We start from the raw sequence: 24650 nt of genomic DNA, 5'->3' as shown, positions 1-24650 counted from the left end.
ATTGATGATGACTAACAGGTGAGTGCGTTTTAGCAATATCCCCTCAATATCATGGCGGTGGATACCAGAAATAGGTCTCACACATTGTACCTGGATCGAACCACAAGGCAACCCCACCGCCCAAAGGTGATGAAATAAAACAGATGGTTGCAATGATGACATTGTGTGACCTGTCTGACTGCAGGAACCTTGCCGTGAGGATGTGTAACGCTGTTCCACTAAACTCTCTGTGTGTGTGTGTGTGTGTGTGTGTGTGTGTGTGTGTGTGTGTGTGTGTGTGTGTGTGTGTGTGTGTGTGTGTGTGTGTGTGTGTGTGTGTGTGTGTGTGTGTGTGTGTGTGTGTGTGTGTGTGTGTGTGTGTGTGTATGTATGTATGCTGCCTCGAGACAGTCTGAATATTACTGAGTGAGGCTTGAAAAAATAGTCACCCACTATTTTATCAGATTCAGTATGTGATCCAGCCACTTAAAGACAACAAACACAATCAATACGACAACCTGTATTTGGTCATAACACCGACATGGCCCTGGTATTGAATTGGATTCTTCATGGCGATTTCATACAGTAACGTGTTATGCCATTTTAGAATCTAATTCGTTCTTGCATCGAGAATTCTGTTATATCACTTTGTTCATTGACCGCAGCAGGATTGGTAGTGAGCAGCAAATTTTTGTTTCTCATTTCAATCGCCTCGGCATGTTTCTCATATTTCATCTCCTTGTGCTCGTAAAACTCGTACAGGACGATGCTGATGAGGATGAGGTTTTTGAGTATAAAGGGGGAGATTCCAACACTGAAGCCATGCCAGAGAACTAACCGAACGATCAGATTGGGAACATTCACCACAAGCACCACAAGTAACTTGTGTAGCGCCACAAGACGTTTCGGCATCTTCTTGTATCCAAAGTTGGTTAGGCTGAGTGTGATAAGGGGCACTGTTGGAATAATGAGATTTAGACCCGCTACCGCTAAAACAGCTTCCTGAAGTCCTGGGAGGAGCATGTCCCTTGATGACTTGTCGAACATCACCTCTAAGACATCCACGGTGTCCAACACGTCGAAGACAACGGTTCCAGTAAGCTGTTCAATATATCGCTTGCGTTCGCTACTAGGAGGAGCGTCATGGTGAGACGTCAACAGCAAGACGAATACACATGATGCCAAGGCTAGAGACGTATTTAATGTATTGGGGCCAAAGAATGTGTCTTCGCTTAACCTAAAGGAGAATTTGTTGAAAGCTATGGTCATCCTTGCTACTAGGCTTACCGAGTACACAAGCCATGCAAACCAACCAATTGTGACCGCTTTAGTTTGCTCGTTCCCGGCTTTTTGTAGAGCACGGTGTCGTCGTGATATGATGAAGGAGGCAATGAAGATACCGACGTTGACAAGGTCGAACGCTATCCATGCCCAGCTGGCTTGTGTCTGATATTTGGCCAGGTAATAATCCAGAATACCTCCTTGGGCGAGTAGGAGCAGAATGCACATGATCCGAGCTGGGATGCCATTCAAGGCTCCACAACATCTCACAAAACAATCCCCCAGCCACATGGCAAATCCTGAATTTCACACGAATATCGGGAAAGTTGAGTTTGACAAACTGAATATGGAAAAAAAAATTAAACACGGGCTATGTCAAAACAAATAACAACATAAATCCTGTTACATGACCTTTTCAGTACTCTGTATCAAGCTCTGCGTTCTGGACCCTCTTGTACTAAGGCATCGGAAGATTTGACAGTGTTTTGATCATCCGGTTTTCATCAAGATTTCAAACCATTCACTGTATTGAGTCCTAGAAACTAATTTCGAATTAGTTATGCACTTTAGTTATATCCGTGCGAATTGTTGTTACATTTTTTTTTTAAAAACCTAGAACTTTTGGCGGCCGTCCATCAGAGACTGTGCATTCTAGGACATTCCTGTGGTTCAATCTAGCCGAATGGATACAGGTCACAGGCTGGTAATTCTAAACCTGATAAAACGAAATACAATGGTAAAATGAATCAAGTAAATACATTCCCAATGCATGTTCACGCCATCTTTACACTCACTAATCAATCGTTCAGTTAATTCAGAGCTAGTTACTTGGTGGAAGCATGCACTGTTGTAAACATGCAATGTTACAGATGTATACGACCGACGTCGTCAGCATCCTGCTGCTTGGTGTCGATGGATCACGTGGACGATTAAGAGAATATTGATTGACCAGGTAAGTCTACCTATCTGGCCCAAGGGATCCCTATTTTAGTCGAACACGTAGCACCAAGTGAGGATTAGGAGTCACATCTAGAACATTTCTACAAAATACGACGATGAGTGTAATACGTACAGCAATCGTAATGAATAGACAAGTGGGTCATCTCTAAACAAACATGCAGCCACACCTTCAGTGTATACGGAAGACATCTATAAGTGCGGTAATGATTATACGGAAACTTTGAACATCACCACGACTTCGTTCGTCAAATTATATTGATAGTAAAATATGTATTTTGTTAAGAACAAAATTGGTTTCAATTTGATTGCTGATTTACAGCTTTAAACGTTTGTGACTGCTATGCGATCACCGCCCCAATTGCGCAGATCGCTGCTCATGCTGTTGATCACTGGATTGTGTTGTCCAGACTCGAATATTTAGAGACCGCCGCCATATAGCTGGAATATTGCTTAGTGCGGCGAAAAACTAAACTCACTCACTCACTCAGTAAACCTGCTGACTAATGTCATGCATTTATAAAACTAGAACCACTTATCAAATCTATTAAATGTCAAGAACTACAACAACAAATGTGACATCTTATGAGCCTTTGTTGAATAAACAATACATGTACCTTGTACAATTACCCATACTGTGTGACTGAGTTTTGGTTTTACGCCGCTTTTAGCAATATTCCAGCAACATAATGGCGGGGGACACCAGAAATGGGCTTCACACATTGTACCCATGTGGGGGTTCGAACCCGGGTCTTCAGCGTGACGAGCCAACGCTTTAACCACTAGGCTACCGCACCGCCCCACAATTACCCATAAGTCCCACAGACGTATCAGAAGTAATATAAGTAGAAAACTGTAATTTAGAGAGCTACTCATACTTGGAAGACAAAGACAGTACTTGTTTGAATGCATTTATCACTCAGTAATTCAAGTATTACATGTTTCACTATTGTTTTGCCTCGTGTGCTGTATTCTTCTGTTTTCACAGAAATATATAAAACGGAACCCGTAAAATAAGCACCGTAGACTATTGTGCTTTGGGACTCTCTTTTATTATTGTGACATATTTTTTAAAGCATTTGATGAATTTAAGAGTTCCATTACAAATACATATTAACAACAACCAAATAACGGGAATGTGCAAAACACATTTACCAGAACCTAAGTGTCACAGACAATTGAAGACAAAATGAGAATATGAATGAACCTCCCATAAACCCAACACGATCTCAGTCGTTATTTAAAAGTCCAAGTCAGAGATCTAACCAACGGTGGCTGAGTGGGTTAGATCGCTGATTTGTGTGCTGACTGAACATATTCTCAGCGTGAGGGGTTCGAATCCCGGATGGGGTTCAACCTAACAAAAGTACTAGAATCTGTACTGTACTGAGAAGGTGTAATAGACAATACAACTAATGTTACATTTGACTTTCTGGATGACATTGTGTATTTATAACATTGGATAAGTCTCACAGCAGGAATGCGTCCTCCAAACAGGTAAGAATTATATATCAAACAACCGCAAAGACCACCGAATACAACACATGCTGTTTCACATGCTTGTTCTTTTTTCATATTGGCGCCGTACAGACGGTCACCGCTCAATGTCGAGATCCACGTTTACTAAGCGTTTCACATTCATGTGCTTAATATGTAATGAAAATTAATCACACAGTAAGTAAGGCTGCACCTTACCTTCATGGTAAAATATATCACATAGCCCTTGATACACGGTCGTTTTCAGTTGACACCAGGGTTGGCAATGCACCGAGGAGACTGCAATGTTTGAGCACGATTTCTACTGCTGTTAACTCTGTCAGTTGTGGCTGCTTACAGCAGGGAGATTTCGCGTCCACCGTTTATGGAGAATGTAACGTGATACCTGGCTGCTATGGGATGGCGTGGTTGGTATTTGTTTTTATGGTTTGTTTTTGTATGTTTTTATAATGTTAGCACTAGTTGGTCACGTGGGATTATAAGCGACCTAAAAGGCCAGTTTTGATAAATAAAAATATACCTAAGGCTTTGAAGGTTCGAGCGTTATTTAGTAAGTGTTTGTAATGTTAGGTGCGTGTTTGTGTCCAGTGAACTCTGGTCGTTTGTGCAGTGTTCTGGGACGTGATCGGGCGTTTCTCTTTCGCTGCAGTGTGTGCCTTTGTCTGTTTGGCGTCTTAGGTAGATCTGTTTGTAATTTGGTTAGCGCCCTGTCTATATATATATCATGGTAGTTTTGTAGTGTTTAGTTAGTAGATTTTGAGTGTTGTTACTATGCCCCATTAATTCTGCAGATTGTCTGTCTGGGAGTTGGTATGATTTAGTTTGTCTTAAGGGTTGTGATGTGTGGGTGCCGAAACCTGTGCGTTTTGTACCCGGGTCAAAGGATCCATCTGTGTAAATGTGGCACCAATTCATTTGCTCAACACGAAAGAGTTTACCCGTGAAGATCCCTGGTACAATTAGGCTTCACCAACCCAGGCGACTAAGGGGATTGGATGGTCAGGCCCACTGCTTTGGCTCACACATGTCATGTCGAATACCAACTGCGTAGATCGATGGTCATGATATTGATCACTGGGCTGTCTGGTCCAGACTCGATTAATTACAGACCGCCGCAAATAGCTGAAATATTACTGAGTACGGCGTTAAACAACAAACAAACGTGTGTGTCTCTGTGTGAATGCTCGTATGTGTGTCCGTGTGTGGGAGGCGCGTAAAACAACCTTCACCCACTATCATATCGAATTCAGCAGACACATCAAGTGAGTGAGTGAGTTACAATTTACCGTCACATCGGCAATATTGCAGCCATATCGTGACGAGGATTTGAATAATAAACAAAGTCGCAATAATTTAAGTCAAATTTTAAAACCCTGTCAACGACGGACAGTAAAACAACTAGAGGATCACATATATAGATATAAAACTAGTATGAAAAACTGAAAACTTTAAACGATATAAGACAATACAATATAAAAACAGGCTATATATTGCCAACAACCAAAGGTAGATCACCATACTAGGGACCATGGGGAACAATACATTTGCTTCCTGCATGGACCCTAGCTGGATTTACAGCATCCCTTCAGCCGTTAGCAATTCAGTCAAAAGACACATAAAGACAATAACCACGATCGTTATTGTACTTTATTAATGACACCGCCATGTACAAGTCTCAGTCCATCTCTCTCTACACTCGAATAGACTGGGGAAAGCTTAATTTATTTCCTTGTGAGTAAAAATATATGTAAAACACGTGTTTCTAAATATAATATAACGTAACATAACATACGCATGGTCAACAAGCAAATGTGGGCAATATCTTGAACATTTTGTGTCTTTCGTAAGACAGAATTAAAGCCAACGTTACTATATGGCTGAAATATTGCCGAGGTGACGTTAAATTTGAACTCACTCACTCACTGTAAATGAAATGAAAAATGAACAGGATCATTGTTTCCACCATGCTTTTGTTGTGCTAAAATCCATAATACAAAACAAACCCACAACACGAAAAAACAAACATATATATGTTGGACTCAGGGGCCGTATTTATCAAACAACTAAGTTTTGACTTAAGAAAAAACTTAAGTTTCTTAAAACTGACTTAGCCCAGTCAAAAACATAAGTTGGTATTCACAAGCGGGCTAAGTCTGTAACTTCGCTAAGTCCGCCGACAAAAACTAAGTCAATTTCGCCGAACGCGATCACGTGATCACTAGGGACTATCCCGGTTATTTTTAGCCTGCCAGTGGAACTCTTTTTACTGAGACTCGAGGATGTTTTTCTGTCTCTCAGTGAGAGACAGAAAAACATCCTCGTGGGAAATTCCCGGACAGCGCAGACAGACGATACACGAACAGCATCCGACATAACCCGCTTGTTGTCAAGATACGAGAGTCGTGTGTTGAGCCAGGCCAACGTGTTACGATGTGGATGATCCGGTCGTCGCTGTCAATCACTATCTGTGTATTAATACTGTGGTAGTGATGCCTGTTCATTCTCATTAACTGATTAATTCATTATCATTAACTAATACCCAACAGCTTTCTGATATTTGAAAATTTTCCGGACTCCATCAAAAAAGTTCTTTAAGAAACTATCATTAAAATATCGACACAGTTCACTATTTGTTAGGAGGGAGGAGTGCAGAGAAAGGGACAGCCAGGTGTGCGAGAAAGGATGGAGACGGCACAGCACAGGCTAATGAATCAATAACTTGGTGGGCACTCGTGCACATGCTTCTCTAACACTCGTCCCGTTCCGTAACCTACATTCGGCTTGACCCGGAATATCTCGAGTTGTTCACGAATGTGACTGCGAGCGTCTTGTGTCATTCGGAGATTTCCCCCTCGTTTCAATATGCAAGACAAATTCTTTCTATTCGACATTTTTTCAAGCATGTCATAGATGGTTTTACGGCGCCTTTAGCAATATTCCAGCAATATCACGGCGGGAACAACAAAAATTGGCTTCACATATTGTGCCCATGTGGGGATTCGAACATACTGTGCCCATGTGGGGATTCGAACATACTGTGCCCATGTGGGGATTCGAACCCGGGTTTTCGGCGTGACGAGCGGACGCTTTAACCACTAAGCTACCCCACCGTCCCACACATCTCTAAAAATACATACATTAGACTAAGTGCATTTCTCTCAATAACACTAACTATTAGCCCTCAGGAAAGCTACCTTATAATTCATTCCCCAGAAATTGCGTATTCAAGTTGCAATATTACATTGGAAAGTTCAAATGAATTAATGGAACGTTGCATTAAATCGACTCTCTCGTCCTCTACCGGCCGAGCATTATTTCAAGCGAAACCCATAGAGTTGTGTCCCTTGGATCTCTCTTTACGAATTCCTACGCACTCCGCGTGATTGAAACCAGTTCGGCAAACACCGACAACACCGCGTGCGACAGTTTTCGATGTACGAAGCAATTGTTTACATTCCATATATGGCAAGTATTATCTGTTTGGAAGTTGTTCGCCTCGAAGTTTCAAGTATCGATTTCAGGCAAGCCGTAAGGGATAATAAGTCTTTTATTGCATCAACAGGAAGCCAGGGAGACTCTATATGTTGTAGAGTATCCCTGAGGAAGCTAAAGAGAGTGCATATGCCCCCAATATATAAAATATAGGTCAAAATATTGTCGAAAATGTGTGACATAGTGCCTTTAATTACCAAACATATGTCACATGCTTACGTAGCCAAGTATTTGTTTCCATCAGTTTTCTAACCATAACTTTCATCAGAGGATAGATTGCCAGGTCAAGTAAGCTTATGTTAAGTTCCACTTGTTACTCGGAGTGAGTGAGTGAGTATGATTTTACGCCGCTTTTAGAAATATTCCGGAAATATCAAGGCGGGCGACACCAGATATGGGCTCCACACATTGACATATAACTTGGGGGTTTGGGTTCAACATGTAAAACTTCCAACACAATACCTAAACATGTTCAAACCTAAACATTTTAAAAGTATGGGACACAGGAAGTGTTGTGATATGTAGTGAAAATGAAAAAACTACGGACACAGTCCTTTACATTTTCAGACATGTCGACATTATGGGACACAAAAGGTGTTGCGATTTGGGATGAACTCGAAAATCTTCGGACATAATCCAATCATACTCAGACCTAAACATCTTAAGAGTATGGACACGGAAAGTGTTGGGGTTTCGGGTGAACATAATAATAATAATTTCTTAATTAATTAATGATTAATTAATTAATATATTCATTTATATAGCGCCATGTGACTAGTTTCTAAATGGACGCTGTAATCAGAATCTGATTATTATTACCCCGGATAACTCAAGGGGCAGGGCAGAAGTCCTAGAAACTGTCAGGAGTCAATCTGCCAAACACGGTCACCCATGCAAGGACTTTCCAAGGTCGACGTTGCTTAACTTCAACTGAATCGTGGCCTGAGCTCTACGCACAGGACCACACGCCGCCATAACCTGTAAACCCTCGCACACAGTCCTATACATTTTCAGACCTAGACATAAAAGTATGGGACACAGAGAGCCTTGTAAATTCTGATGAAAATGTAAACAGTCTCAAACATGTTGAAACCTAAACATGTCGAAAAATATTGGACACGGAAAGTGCTGGGGTTTGGGTTGAAAAATATACAACCTCGAACGCAATCTTAAACATATTCAGAGCTAAACATGTCGATTTTATGGAAAACCTTAAAGACAATCCTAAAAATGTCAATAGTATGGGGCATAGAAAGTGTTGGGGTTTTGTTGAACATGTAAAATTTCGAACACAATCCTACTGAACACGGAAAGGGCTGAAGCCTTTGTCTACACACATTTTTCACATTGTTAGTTTGGCAAAATCAGTATTGTTGTGGACTAGTACAAGCAATCACACACTATATCGCACACACATACGCGCGCACGTGCACACACACATGCACACACAGAACAAAAAACACCCCTGAAAATCTGGTTTGGAATTCGATTCGAATAGAATTCTGCTGAAAGCCAAACACCGTGACAAACACATTGTCTCCATCTTGGAAATAAAGACAACGTTAAGTTAAATACAACAATAGAAAACACCTCAGTGGTATAACTGTTTGTAAAACGCGACTGACTGACTTACTGAGTTTGGTTTTACGCCGCTATTAGCAGTATTCCAGCAACATTACGGTGGGGGACACCAGAAATGGGCTTCACACATTGTACCCATGTCGGGAATCGAACCTGGGTCTTCGGCGTGACAGGCCAACGCTTTAACCACAGGGCTACCCCACCGCCCTGTAAAACGCGGAGTTGAGCGAACATTTTTTACACTGCTTTAAGCAATATTCCAGCAATATCACGGCTGGGGACACAAGAAATGGGCTTCACGCGTTGTGCCCATGTGGGGAATCGAACCCGGGCTTTCAGCGTGACCAGCGGACGCTTTAACCACTAGGTTATCCCAACGCCCCAACGCGAAGACGAACATAATCAAAAGGGCACCGATCGATTAATGTTTCCAGCCAACAGCCAAATTACGAAACCTAGCTGCAAACTGGTCAGCCCCTGCTCCCTCGACCGTGATGGACACGGGGACTTGGCTACTGTCCACCTTGGCAGAATTTCTTCAACCTAAACAGTGGGACATTAGGAAGGATGGATCATCAGATGCCGTCATTTGAAAATATCCCCGGTAGTTCTTGTCTGATTGTAATAAAATATCCCAGCACTGTTGGCTTTTTCAGATTTTCAAATGTTTGGATCTGATCCAATTTGATCCTATTTTTGTGGGGATTTTTACCTCAATACTTATATCATGTAAAAATAGTATGTCTATTATCTGTGCTAAGATGTCAAAAACACAAATTTGATGTATTTGAATCCGTAAACTAAACAACCCCACTGCTAAAAATATCTAATATATTACTTAGGTACACAGGTATATACAGTTTTTAACTAAGTACAGAGCAAATGCTTATACGTAGTTCTTATGCAACAATGAAGTCCCGTTCGTATCCTCAAAACGGTGTCGTGCCGGGAAGGCTAAAATGTATGTTTCGGATTTCCCGGGAGAGCTAATTTCCAAAGGGGTAGGGGAGTACCGCCAAAGCTAAAGATACGGTGCCGGGAAGCATAATCCATGTCGGGAGTAGAAACATTAAATTTCTTTTCAAAACATGGTTATAGTATTCGATTCGTATAGCAAGCAAAGCTTCTGATGTTTTGTTTCGTTTAAGAAAATGTTTCAACAGAGTTTGGCATACTTATTTAACTGACATGATGTAACGGGACATGATTATTTTTTGCCCTGAATAATTGCAAATTAAGACATACTTGTGTTTTCTAAAAAAAAAATGAATGATGACATATCGTGTTTGTTCTTTGACAAGAACATACCTAGAATATATAATGTGACGTGCAATGATTGTTTGTTCTTTTGTACTTACCGGGTATTTATACAGACCGCTGGAATAGGGTTGATGGCGGAGATTAACACCAAACAAATGATGTATGCAGCCCGATTACTACAGCAAACACGATCTAAGGGAGATAACCAATGTCATTTCACCCATCAGTAAATCGTCGCCCTAAAACTATAAAACCAACCAACCCTTCAGTAAACATTAACAGTACAGGGGGAGATGGTGTCACATCAAGATTGTTATGTTCATATGGGACGCAATGATGACACGATTATGAGGGTATTCCTTTTTCTAACTGATTAGTTTTTGATAAATGTGCAGGCCTATTTGCTTTTCAAAAATGAAATGTCACCACATGACTGAAATATTGTTGAGGTGACGCTAATTTTTAAATTTTCACCCACTCGCTCAGACATGAAACACTGTTTTAATTAAGCTTCAAGCAAAAAGTATACTTCTATGTTTGATGGTGCTTAAAAGAAATCAAACAAGAATTGGTGATGCAAAGGGAATTATAAAAATCAAGGATTAAAATCTATTTCAAATGTAATTACGTAGTCACAATGCTTGTTTCCTCAAGGATATATATAGCTGTCGCCAGGTCGCAGAACATACAATAGCAATAAATGTGAGAGAGAAGTGTTTAACGCTCCTTTCAGCATTATTCAAGTCATCACGGCTCGGATTACCAAGTAGATGCTCATGATGCTGATCACCGGATTGTCTGTTCTAAATCCAATTATTTACAGACTGCCGCCATATAGCTGGAATACAGCTGGGGTTGATGTTAAACAAAAGGCAAACACAAAAACCAAACCTCAGAAAACTGGTTACAGTCTGATAATAATTCCTAACTGTAAAATATGCAAGTAGGTATTCTTCCTACCTCTTCAATGTTATACTCCAACGAAAATCAAGTGGCCTAATGCTATAAATGTGTGCGACGTTACACAACCAACCAATCAATTAAATATGGGCTTTACACACTGCAATCATAATGACCCGTGAAGTTCCGGGTTAGAATGAATCCTCAGTAAACCATGCTTGTCGTAATAGGCGACTAATGGGATCGGGTGGTCAGGCTCACTGGCTTGGTTGACATATGTCATCGGTTCCCAATTGCGCAGATCGATGCTCATGCTGTTGATAACTGGATTGTCTGGTCCAGACTGATTATTTACAGACCGCTACTACATAACTGTATATTGCTGAGTGCAAGCGTAAAACTGAACTCACTCACTCACTGCAATCATATAGCAGGAAAATTGGTCCCTTATATCTCTCCAAACAAATTAGGCTACCACTGAAGCATCCTGATGCCCCAGTTCCTTCACCAGAAATGGACTTCACACAGTGTACCCATGTGGGAATTGAACCCGGGTCTTCGGCGTGACGAGCGAACGCTTAAACCACAAGGCTACCCCACCGCCAGCTGATTATATAAACAAATGTCTTATCAGATTTGAACTGTTGTATATTTCACGCAGGTGTTCGCCAGCATTGTCACGTGATGTCATAGTAACGCTTTAAACCAATCGGAACACACTTCCGGTGCACGAGTTTTTAATGCGCGTTAATTCATACTCAAGGAAGCAGACGTGTACAAAACAACAAGGTGACGCATATTCTACAACACGGGTGGATTAATTCAACAAACGGGTAAGATTTCATTTATAACATAGACGAATATTTTCTTTGACAGTCTATGCTTATACTGTTTACACGTTACAATGAACCTCTCACTAATTGAGGAAATATTCATTTGGAAACACTTTCAGCGTGATTCTTGCCCTGTTGACGGGACATTGGAAACAACGATAAGTTTAAGAATATGTCAATTATCAATTTGCGGCCGTGACGTGTACAATAACCATGATGTATGGTAATATTGTATGTGTAAATGAGAGTTATACGTCGCTTTAAACAATACGAAAGAGATGTAACAAATGTTATATTTGGGATTACAGTTTCTCAGTAAAGTACAGATTCTAGTGCTTTTTGGGGGTGAGTCCCATCAGGGATTCGAACCTACAACCTCAGAGTCAGGCACAGGGGCTTGTATCGCTGAAAATAATACGTCCTGGGTCCTACAAGCGTACACTGATATCCATATACATATAAAGAGTGAGTGAGAGAGTGAGTTTCGTTTTACGCCGCTTTTAGCAATATTCCATATCAGTGTACGGGCTTCACACATTGTACGTATTATCGAACCCAGCAATACAACGAGCCAACGCTTTAACCAATAGGCTACCCCACCGCACCTAATCGGACCTTCTTTATATGTATATGGAAGTTAGCTTGTAGGACGTATTATTTTCAACCCAAGCTCAGCCACCGCTGAGAACGTGTAATCCCAAATATAACAGATGTTACATTAGACCACTTTCTAAATGGCATTGTGTATTCATACAAATCAGCTGTTTTCATTAACAATCATATCATCGCGATACTAATGTAAATACAAACAGCACATGCGTACACGTGAAGAACATTGTTGTATATCGTAACAAACACTGGTAAATCTACTGACATCCCTTTGATAATGGGGTGTGTGAGTAAGTTTAGTTTTGCGCTGCACTCAGCAATATTCCAGCAAAATGGCGACTGTAAATAATCGAGTCTGGACCAGACAATCCAGTGATCAACATCATGAGCATCGATCTGCGCAATTGGGAACCGATGACATGTGTCAACCAAGCCAGCGAGCCTGACCACCCGATCCCGTTAGTCGCCTCTTACGACAAGTATGGGTTGCTGAAGATTCATTCAAACCCGGACCTTCACGGGTTCTTTGATAATGGAACAGAGTTACACGTGGGGTGGAAGTGGTGGGGTGGAGGTGGTCGGGTAAACTAGTGGTTAAGGCATTCGCTCATCACGCCCCCCGGTTCGATTCCCCACATGGTACAATGTGTGAAACCCATTTATGGTGTCCCCCGCAGTGATATTGCTTTAATATTGTAAATGCGGCGTAAAACCAAACTCACTCACTCCACGTGTAGTTAGTATTATCACACATCGTGTCGCATCACTGCCTTGTCCACATAAAGTGTTCCTAAAACGCAACAACAGAACAGCAGTGTAGTTAATACGTTCGCTAATGCTGTGTTTGATTTCGATATTATGTGGGTTCTTCGTGTGAAATCCGTATGGACAACTACGGAAGATGTACTTATATTAAAAGCGAATTCACTCCATGATACAAAAAAGTTCAATATTACGAACCGCGCCGATACGATGTGCAGTTTGTCAGAGCTTGTTATAGGTACTGATCCGTTGGAAAGGTCTGTAGAAACAGGAAAAGGGTCTTTTTGTCAGTTTGGCAATGGAGAATGTAAAGGTGTGACAAGTATCCTAATTTAAACTATCAAATAGCATTTTATAAATGATTCCCATAATTACTGACCCGTGAATATCCGGGCTAGGATTGATCTTCAGTGACCCATGCTTGTCGTAAGAGGCGACTAACGGGATTTGGTTGACACATGTCATCGTATTCCATTTGCGTAGATCAATGCTCATGATGTTGATCACTGGATTGTCTGGTCTAGACTCGATTATTTACAGACCGCCGCCATATAGCTGAAATGTTGCTGAGTGCGGCGTAAAACTAAACTCACTCACATAATAACTGCCTCACGGTTAGGCTTATATGTCCCTGAGATACACATGTGAGGGTTGGCCTGGTGTCGCTTTTCCCCTTCATAGTCATGAGACAGTAGAACTTCCTACACATACGGTCATACCATATGACAATTTATTGTAGTCTCAGAGCCCGAATCCCTAAAAAATACATAATTTGACATGCAAGGATCACAAAACACATAACGACAATAAAAACGTTGTAAACAAATTATACATGTACATGCATTGGGAGAATTAATATTAATTAATTAATACCGAATCGAATTATTACCCCTTGTACATATTATTTCACTTTTGTTTGTTTGTTGTTTAACGCGGAACTCAACAACATTCCATCTATCTGGCGCTCTGTAAATTATTGAGTCTGGACCAGACAATCCAGAGACCACCATGAGAAAGCATGAGCATCGATCTATGCAGTTGGGATACGATGACTTGTGTCAACCATATCACCGAGCCTGACCACCCGATCCCGTTAGTCGCCTCTTACGACTAGCATGGGTTGCTGAAGACTAACCCGGTAGTGAGTGCAGAAATGAGACAGTTCTCTTAAAATAACTATGCCTTCTTCAGTTTTCAGTTTGATGTGTGCTTTTGTTGTGCAAGATGAGAATGTAATTCATGCAGACAATTTCGTAAATACTCTCCCCTGTGAAATTCGTAGATTTTCATTCACAACGCTCTATGATATAGTTTTGGATTAATTCATAGAAATCGATATCACTGACTATCAAATTATAACCTTTCTATAATTGGTTTTGGCAATGCAGTCAGATAATATTATGAAGCTATTTTCACTTTTATTCGGTTGTGATGAGTATAAACCAGACACCATGCTTTCGCAACATTGTTACAGTGTGAAATGTCCTGTCAGGGCCCAAAGGCGACAATACTGTGAATATCAGAGTGTGGATACGCTTTTCGTTTATTGACAAAAGTTTATAATCAATCCATTTATTTCTTAAGAGGAGTTGCAAGTGCACCTAGATGACCGAGGTGCCTGGACATGGGTTACACACTGAAAATGTCCGTGGTCACGTGGGCTCCATTCCGAGAAAGCCATGTTATGTTGGACTTTCCCTCTGAAGAACGTGGTCAGTAGATATAGGGGGTGTATTTTGCTGGTTAGAATATTCCGAGTAGCTGAGAAAGTATAACCCTCCGCATGCATGGTGAAGTGTTGGAAAGAGTTGCAGGTGCTGTCCACACCCAATGATACCCCAGTTACCGTAGAAAGGCAGTTGTAGTGTCAGCTGAGGTCGTCTGTAAGACTGATTGGATGTTTTCATATAATAGCTCGTGCCTGTTAGCTCAACAGTCATGTAGTGACAGTGAAACATCGTCTACTTCAGCTCTGTGACCTGCAGTATCGTGTTTGACGCAGAACTTCAGTCTCTGCACAGATCTTACTGGTTGGTCGGCAAAAATGCATGGAACTCATCTGGTGGTTTATCCCCATCTTGGCAGACAAGCATGGGTCTCATTTGGTGGTTTATCACCATCTTGGCAGACAAGCATGGGTCTCATCTGGTGGTTTATCCCCATCTTGGCAGACAAGCATAGTTCTCATCTGGTGGTTTATCACCATCTTGGCAGACAAGCATAGTTCTCATCTGGTGGTTTATCACCATCTTGGCAGACAAGCATGGGTTTCCTGGCGGTTTATCCCCTTCTTCGCAGACAAGCATGGGTCTCATCTGGTGGTTTATCCCTATCTTGGCAGACAAGCATGGTCTGGTGGTTTATCACCATCTTGGCAGACAAGCATAGTTCTCATCTGGTGGTTTATCACCATCTTGGCAGACAAGCATGGGTTTCCTGGCGGTTTATCCCCTTCTTCGCAGACAAGCATGGGTCTCATCTGGTGGTTTATCCCTATCTTGGCAGACAAGCATAGTTCTCATCTGGTGGTTTATCACCATCTTGGCAGACAAGCATGGGTCTCATCTGGCGGTTTATCCCCTTCTTCGCAGACAAGCATGGGTCTCATCTGGTGGTTTATCCCTATCTTGGCAGACAAGCACGGGTCTCATCTGGTGGTTTATCCCCATCTTGGCAGACATGCATGGGTCTCATCTAGTGGTTTCTCCCCATCTTTGCAGACAAGCATGGGTCTCATCCCATCTAGGTGGTTTATGTATTGGTTTATCCCCATCTTGGCAGACAAGCATAGGGTCTCATCTGGTGGTTTATCCCCATCTTGGCAGACAAGCATGGGTCTCATCTGGTGGTTTATCCTATCTTGGCAGACAAGCATGGGTCTCATCTGGTGGTTTATCCCCATCTTGGCAGACAAGCATGGGTCTCATCTGGTGGTTCATCCCCATCTTGGCAGACAAGCATGGGTCTCATCTGGTGGTTTATCCCAATCTTGGCAGAGACAAGCCTTGGCAGACAAGCATGGGTCTCTTCTGAGTGGTGGTTCATCCCCAATCTTGGCAGACAAGCATGGGTCTCATCTGGTGGTTTCTGGTGGTTTATCCCCATCTTGGCAGACAAGCATGGGTCTCATCTGGTGGTTTATCCCCATCTTGGCAGACAAGCATGGGTCTCATCTGGTGGTTTATCCCCATCTTGGCAGACAAGCATGGGTCTCATCTGGTGGTTTATCCCCATCTTGGCAGACAAGCATGTGGTTTATCCCTCTCATCTGGTGGTTTTATCCCCATCTTGGCAGACATGCATGGGTCTCAGCTAGTGGTTTATCTCCATCTTGGCAGAGAAGCATGGGTCTCATCTGGTGGTTTATCCCCATCTTGGCAGACAAGCATGGGTCTCATCTGCTGGTTTATCCCCATCTTGGACAGACGGTCTCATCTTCTGGTGCATGGATCTCATCTGGTGGTTTTTCCCCATCTTGGCAGACAAGCATGGGTCTCATCTGGTGGTTTTATCCCCATCTTGGGAGACAAGCATGGGTCTCATCTGGTGGTGTTTATCCATCTTGGCATACATACACGGGTCTCATGTAGTGGTTCATGCCGATCTTGGCAGACATACACAGATCTCACATGGTGGTTTATCCCCATCTTGTTTGATGCAACATATATCAACAGAACCTGGACAAGACACTCCACTGATCGGTACTGTGAGAAACAATAACATACAATCAAGCAAGTCACCATGCCTGACATCGATTTGTCATTCAGCTCGATAAAATTCATGTGTGATGAGGTAAGATGGTTGCGTCAAGATTCACTTACACAGTGACCTTAAGGCATGTGTGAGACTGAACAAGACCTGAGATAGATTTATAGAGCAGGCCAGGCGAGACACTGTCGTACATCGATATCCCATTCAGCCACAGAATACCCACTCTGAGCCGACCAGTAACTGTTAAAAGCTCATAACAAGAATTACCATCTTTTAACTTGCAGGGGATTGAACCACAAACCTTTCGTTCTCCAGGCAGGTGCTCTATCAGCAACACCAGGGGAGTGGTGACAATTAGATAGACATGTGACCAGGAACTATACTTGTCCACTGTTCTAAACTAGCTTTTTGCAAAATATTCCATACTGTTTAAAGGTACTGTTTAGTTATGAACTGGTGTATTGTAAAACATATGCATAACATTGAAAAGATTATTGTCATTAGTTCAGTAAATGATTAAAATCTGTGAAAATTGGCGAATTCTTAACAAAACTTTACACCAAAACGAATCTGTTCACATGCACGACATTTGCTCATGCCTTTCGCAATTTGAAGCATCATCCTTGTGCAATTCATCTGCATAAGGTTTTCAGTTGGTTCCCCCAAGTTGGTGGAGAAATTCATCTTCGATGTCACCACATACATATACATAACATATAGTGAGTGCTTTAAGTGAGTCTAAACTTTTGATGGGTAGTATAGATTAGTCCAAGTCTCAGGTAACCTAACAACAATCACTTACTCGCCCATGTCCCAAGAGGCAAATAACACAATTTGATGGTCAGGCCCGCTGCCTCGGTTGATGCATGTCATCACATCCCAATTGGGTAGATCTAAACCAATAACTGGTCCAGACTGTTTTGGGAATTGGTTATTATCTCATAATTGATGATTGCTTCATTACAACCGATCAATCATCGAAAATAATTGGTTAGCGTCATTTATCACATTTTCCTGGTTATGTTTGTTAATGCACAGAAATAGAGAAACAAACGTACTTCTTTCTTCTTTTTTTTTCAAATTTCACATCCTTAAATGATGGTTAGTATGTTCTATAAGATAAATTCAATCATGACTTGGAACGAGCTAGCTTGTAGTGCTTATGAAATGTAACAGACATAACCAACCTTGTGAAAAATATTGTAAATGCAAACATGTGTTCCATAACTTCCAAAGTTGTTTGTGTTCGATTATGAGAAAACATGATCGATTGCTTGGTTGTTTAGTCATTGCGACCAATCTTCGATCATTTCAATTAATCGGACCACCACTAGTCCAGACTGTATAATTTTCCGACCACTGTCCCAGTGCTGAAGCACTGTAGAGTGCAGTGTTAAAAAGAAACACAAAACAAAACATTAGCTGGCTCACCTCATTCTAATACAATGACAAAGAACACAAAATGGATTTCAGTCATATATTTTGCACATAATGTAAATCTGTGTAAATACAAGTATGGAGTTTACACACAGCGAAATTCAACCTGACAGTGTTGGGATGACCTGAGAAACAACCAGATATTCCTGTGCATAGATACTCACTGAAGTGACAGTCGGCTGGGACTCCACTAGAGAGGCTGTCAAGACATGACGATAGACTCACCTTACACATACTTCAAATATTACAACACTGGAGTCAAAGGGAAAAGCATCAAAGAACTGAGATCAAAATTAAGATTAAAATGGTTTTAGTTAGACTACATTTCATAGTCATTCAAGAGGTGTTGACAAAAGAGGGCATAAATATGGGCAGTTGAGTAGCTAAGTCATTTCAAGTTCACAATAAGTCCTCATCATCCTTGATTATCATATAATCAAATCTCCATCCCATTGTGATATACTAAAGAACCCAAGGCATAATCAGATATGTCATTACAATTATTATTGTTATTATTATAGGATATTTATATAGGGCACATATCCAGGCAACTAGTGCATGCTCAAGGCGCTGGCATTTTTCCCCTCGATGTCAATCTCAACGGCACATCGTATTATCAATCTCAACTCCCTGGGGAGTATACAACTCTTGCAGCCACTAGGCGCACCGAGTTATTGAAGCTTTCTCATTCTAACAAGGTAAAAAAAATTAGAACAATATTAATCAGATTTATGTATCATGATAAGAAATATGACATCCCCAATCAAAAGAGTGAGTTTAGTTTTACGACGCTTTTAGCAATATTCCAGCAATATCATGGTGGGGGACACCAGAAATGGGCTTCACACATTGTACCCATGTGGTGAATGTAACTCGGGTCTTCAGCGTGACAAACGAACGCTACTATAGGCAGACAAGTGTGACGTCACGGCAGAGGTAGCATAATTTGTGAACAAATTCTCACTGCCACTGTATCCTCCATCATCCATCATCCTCCATTATATTATCATAAATATCCTGAACCCATTTGCTGCAATAGTTGTATTTGGGGTCTAATTAGAATAGAGTAAAAGTCAACCAATCAAATTACAATCATGTGCCAGAAAGTGGAATCGGAATAACATGGTCACCCAATCAAAATGCAATCATGTGCCAGAAAGTGGAATTACAATAACATGGTCGACCAATCAAAAACCAATCGTGCCAGAAAGTGGAAATAGAATAACATGATCAACCAATCAGTGAGTGAGTATGGTTTTACGCCGCTTTTAGCAATATTCCAGCAATATCATGGTGGGGGACACCAGAAATGGGCTTCACACATTGTACCCATGTGGGGAATCGAACCCTGGTCAACCAATCAAAATGCAATCATGTGACAGAAAGTAAAGTAAGCTGGGGTTAATGCTGTTTAGCACTATTCAAGCAACCTCAAGGCAGGGGACACCAGAAATGGACTTCACACACTGTAACCATGTTGGAAATTAAACTGGTGCCTTTGGCATGAAAAGCGAAATGCTTTAACCACTGAGCTACCTTGCCACCCCTCATGTGCCAGAGAACTTGTGTGTTAAGTTAACATCAAAATGGAGACATGACTTCCAAAATGGATCAATGTTATGGAATAGGTCCAGATCTTATTTACTGACAGAGAATACAGGGATAATAACTGTATAATCCTCTGTGTGCCACAATAATGCCCTGCGTGGTTAGACAAATTTTAAATTATCCAATATCATGCTTGATAGTTTGCTTTTACAAATCTCTTTAGCTTGCTTTGTAGCTTTGTATGGATATAAAATACACAAGAAACTGGAGGAGGGAAATGGAACCATTTTACAAAATGAGCAGGATGTGAGGACTGTAAAATAGATTGTTGGTATCAGGAGTATACACATGGATCACCCACCCATGGATCACCCACCCTCGGCCACCCACCATGGATCACACACCATGGGCCCACCCACCCCTGGTGTTTGTGAGGTACACAAGAAATGGGCTTCACACATTATACCCATGTGGGGAATTGAACCTGGGTCTTTGGTGAGATGAGGGAATGCTTTAATCACACTAGGCTACCCCACTGCCCCCGTAAGCATCAGACTACATCCAGACAACACACGGCTCCATTTAAGGAAATGAAACCCACCGACACATGGTGCAACCTTAGGCAACACTAACTTCCTGTTAAACCTGAGTGTGATGCTTTTTCCAGCATGTCAGAAGCAGATATGTTTTAAATCCATTTTGTGGCATCAATATTAGCAACTAAGTAATGTGGAACACACAGATGCTTTGAGTTTGATCATTCATTGATCAATATTCAATAAACAAACAAAAAAACTGTGGTAGCCCAACATCATTAACAGAAACCATCAGAACAAAGAACGTACAGACAATAATGGGAAGAAATATACCTAAAAAACCACTCAATTTTTTCAGATTCCTACAGTTAATCTGTCTTTACACAAGTAGTATACAGTTGATAATCAGACGGGGATTTTACCTTGAGTCCTGTTTTTGAGGGTCCCTGGGACTCTTAAATTTCAGGGGTTGGACAACAAAATGGGGCACCAGACAATTAAATATTATTATTATTAATAGTGTTATTGTCTTGTGTATCATGATCATCACATTATTTGTTACAGGAATTGAATAGCAAATGACACCATACAGACTAATAACCCAGCTAGTAGCAAACTCTTTGGTAACTTTTTGTTACTTGATTGGAATTTGTACAAAAAGTATTTGGACTTGTGCGTCCCTGTGGATGTGCTAATAAATTTTGTTGCATCCATTGTCAATTTTATGTGTATAGGATGCAGGAATTCGCATCCTGTAAATCCCTGTTAAGATTAATGACATTTTGTTTTAGTTCTATAGGATCAACACACACCTTTCCATTTGCCAGTTGTCTTAAATGACAAAGGTCCATGATTAAACAGTGCACATACTTTGTATCTTCCAATTGTCAACCAGTTTCACGTTTCTGTGGGTTTAGGGTGTTTTTTTGTTTGACCTGAAATGACATGATTATTTTTTAAAAACATATTTTGTCAAACATATTAGGAGATTAAAAATCTCTAGTTTAAAATGTGGTGGGCCCCGTGACCAAGTTGGAAAATTAAAGTTACTTGCCCTTGGTCTAACATCCACAAAGAACAGAAGATGTAGTGAGGTGAAAATAAATTTTTTAAACTAATTTGTCAGGGGCCATAGTAAATCTCCATCCATTAATCAACATCCTAAGCTATTTCAACTTAGAAAAAAATATGTAATACTGTTTCCATCATCCTACACAAAATAGGGAGGTTATTGCAATACAATATTGTTCAACTTGTGTGACAAAAACAATGATTGTTTATATGCTGCTATAAAGAGACATCAAATTTAAGAAATATTCCAACACCACAATAATAATCAAAACAGTATTAATATTTGGAAGCTGAAAATACACAATATTAAAAACAAATAATTATGAAGGAAGTGCCCATAAATGCAACCGTTTATCAATACTTTCACCGTCTTGACAATCCTGATTAGGAATTGATATGTGCCAATATTTCTCCATGTTCTATTTCACACAGGTACTATCAACTAACATATTCAGAACAAATGGAGCGTTGAAAGTAAAGTATTCGTAAGTTTACACACAAATATCTATAAAGCAACTTTGGTGACTTGTTTCTCTTGTGCAGCAACCATACATAATGGAGCCAATATGATACATTATGTGCCACTGAGCTTCAATATGACACGTGTGATATATAGTTGCAACATATCACAAAAAAGGACACATACTGACAGTATATCATGTAGACACAATGTGATACAAAGTCACAGAAAATGTTTGTGATACTAAGACACATCTGATACACAATGTGCCACTAAGCCTCAATATCATATACATGTATGTGATACTTAGTTACAGTATAACACATTGTGTGGTTCAGTCACATATCATATACATGGTGATAACAAATCACATGATTCATAGTCACATGACACTAAATGTGATATTAAGTCACATATCATTGAAAAATGTGATCAAATGAAACAATGTGATAATAAGTCACACAAGTTACATAATGTTACGCTGCATCACATATGATACATACAGTCACTTAAGATACATATAGTGATACTGAGTCTAAAAATAATGAATCATGTGAGAAGTCACAATACTAAATGAGATTGGGCTCAATATGTGATACTTTGTTGATTTATAACACATAGGTGCAATATGACACATTGTCACACGAGACAGGATATAAGACATTTCTATGTCAAGTTGATACATAATTTGGTGCTAATTAGGTCACATGGTCTGTTTCCTAGACACAAAGTAAAGTAAAAAAATGAAGCACAACATGAAACAATTTCACAAAAGACTCCATACAGCAATCTTAAGTTTTGAGCCATTCATTTCAGGGCAAATTTGGTTGGATATGAGCAAACAGTGACGTATTCTACATTCTTTATTTTCCACATAAATAAATACATCTTTGTACAAGCCATGTAAATCACTATCATGTCATTATCATTTTGTTGTGCGTACCATTAACATGGATTGCACGAGTGGTCTCACTAAAATGACAATAAACTGTTTTGATACTGTTTAAGGTCTAAGAGTATAAAACAACTGGTTGTCATGTTGTCAGTTGCAAGAGCAGATAGCCACAGTTGTTTAAAAGGAACAAAGAGTGTCTCTTCAAATGACCTGAAACATCAATACAGGAACACAAGTTAATGTGGCCATTGCCAAGGCCTTGGTATTTTATATCTTAAGCAGCCTACACCAATTTTAAAACTTGAATTTCATAATTTTATCAAGCATGATTTTTTATCAAAAGTTAGTTCATGACTCCAATGCTAAGTAAAAAGGGAACACAAAAATAATCCTACTTTTGATTCAACCCACAGATGAGTTAACGATTCAGCACAAATAATGATGCACACAATACCTTTGACTGCGAGATAAACAAGTCAGGCTTCATAAACACTTCAAACAGGTCAAAATTTGAAACCATCTCTTCAAGGACAAATATGAAATCTAAATTCTCATATAATTACTGCTTTACATTTTACTTCAAAATATGGTGTCCGACTGACCAGTTGCATGCATCTTTTCCGAAAAACTAAATTGAAACCAAATCAGAACTGATCAAATTAAACAAGGAAAATTAGTTACTTTACAGCCAATAAAATATTTAAATTCAGTGAGTGAGTGAGTGGTTATGGTATTACCCATGTGGGGAATTTAACTCGGGCCTTCAGCAAGATGAGCGCATGCTTTAACCATTAAGCTACCCCACCACCCTATTTATATTCAGAGGGACACAGGACCTCTTTAGCAAATAAGAGAAAATCAAGTTGCAGATTGACACAAAAAGTTATGAAATTAGTCTAAACTCATAGGATCTTCATATAATCACAGGTTACTAGAGTGTATCACAGAACGGTTCAGTTGGGACAAACGTAACATAACAAAACAGCACTATCAACAGGTAGGGGATCCTGATAAGACCGAGTGAGCACATCGCACTATGGAGGTGAATGTGGACATTGGAAGTAACACATAACCCTGCAGTAAGTCTGAGAAAAAAACATTAGACAACAGGGGAGCTTGAAAAACAAAGTAGAACTATTAACATGGAAAATGTTGTCTGACTTATTTCACACCTTTAACAAAAACTGGGAAAATGTCTGAATATACGCTTGCTGAAAGTGTAGTGAGTGAGTGAGTGAGTATGGTTGGTTGGTTTGTTTGTTGTTTAACGCCGCCCTCACCAATATTCCAGCTATATGGCGGTGATCTGTACATAATCGGGTCTGGACCAGACAATCCAGTGATCAACAGCATCAGCATCGACCTACACAATTAGGATATGATGACATATGTCAACCAGGTCAGTTGGCCTGACCACCTTTCCTGTTCGTCGCCTCTTATGACAAGCATAGGTTACTAAAAACACTAAATTTTGACATGGATTTTCATGGGTCAGTGAGTATGATTTTAGCAATAATCCAGCAATATCCTATTGGGTGATACCAGAAACGCATTTCACATGCAGGAGTGGAAGAATACAACATCCTCAAAAAACTTTGTGATTATTCACTTTCAGCTATCATCTCTCATATACAAGTGAGTATCCTCTTAACATACTAGTTGCCATGGTAACCCAGACAAAAGGGACATAACAGAAGTTTACTCACATTTTGTCTTGTAGGCATAACAACACGAACATGAGAGACTTAGTGGGGAACTTAGTGGGGGAGTTAGTGGGCTCTTCTTGTAGTCATATTAACCATACCCAGCATTTGTTACTTACATGATGTCCTTCAAAGTTA

The 24650-nt window shown here is 40.4% G+C and overlaps 1 protein-coding gene across 1 annotated transcript; it reads right to left on the bottom strand.

Moving 5' to 3' along the window:
- Positions 1-508: 508 nt before the first annotated feature.
- On the bottom strand, positions 509-1551 carry LOC124254695. Its single transcript, XM_046688542.1, has one exon. The coding sequence runs from the start codon at positions 1549-1551 to the stop codon at positions 583-585; it is 969 nt and encodes a 322-aa protein (XP_046544498.1). The 3' UTR covers positions 509-582.
- Positions 1552-24650: the final 23099 nt, after the last annotated feature.

This window comes from Haliotis rubra, unplaced genomic scaffold, assembly GCF_003918875.1.
Source record: "Haliotis rubra isolate DU_JTF1 unplaced genomic scaffold, ASM391887v1 Scf58, whole genome shotgun sequence".
NCBI lineage: Eukaryota > Metazoa > Mollusca > Gastropoda > Lepetellida > Haliotidae > Haliotis > Haliotis rubra.
This window is presented reverse-complemented; position numbering and strand designations above follow the sequence as displayed.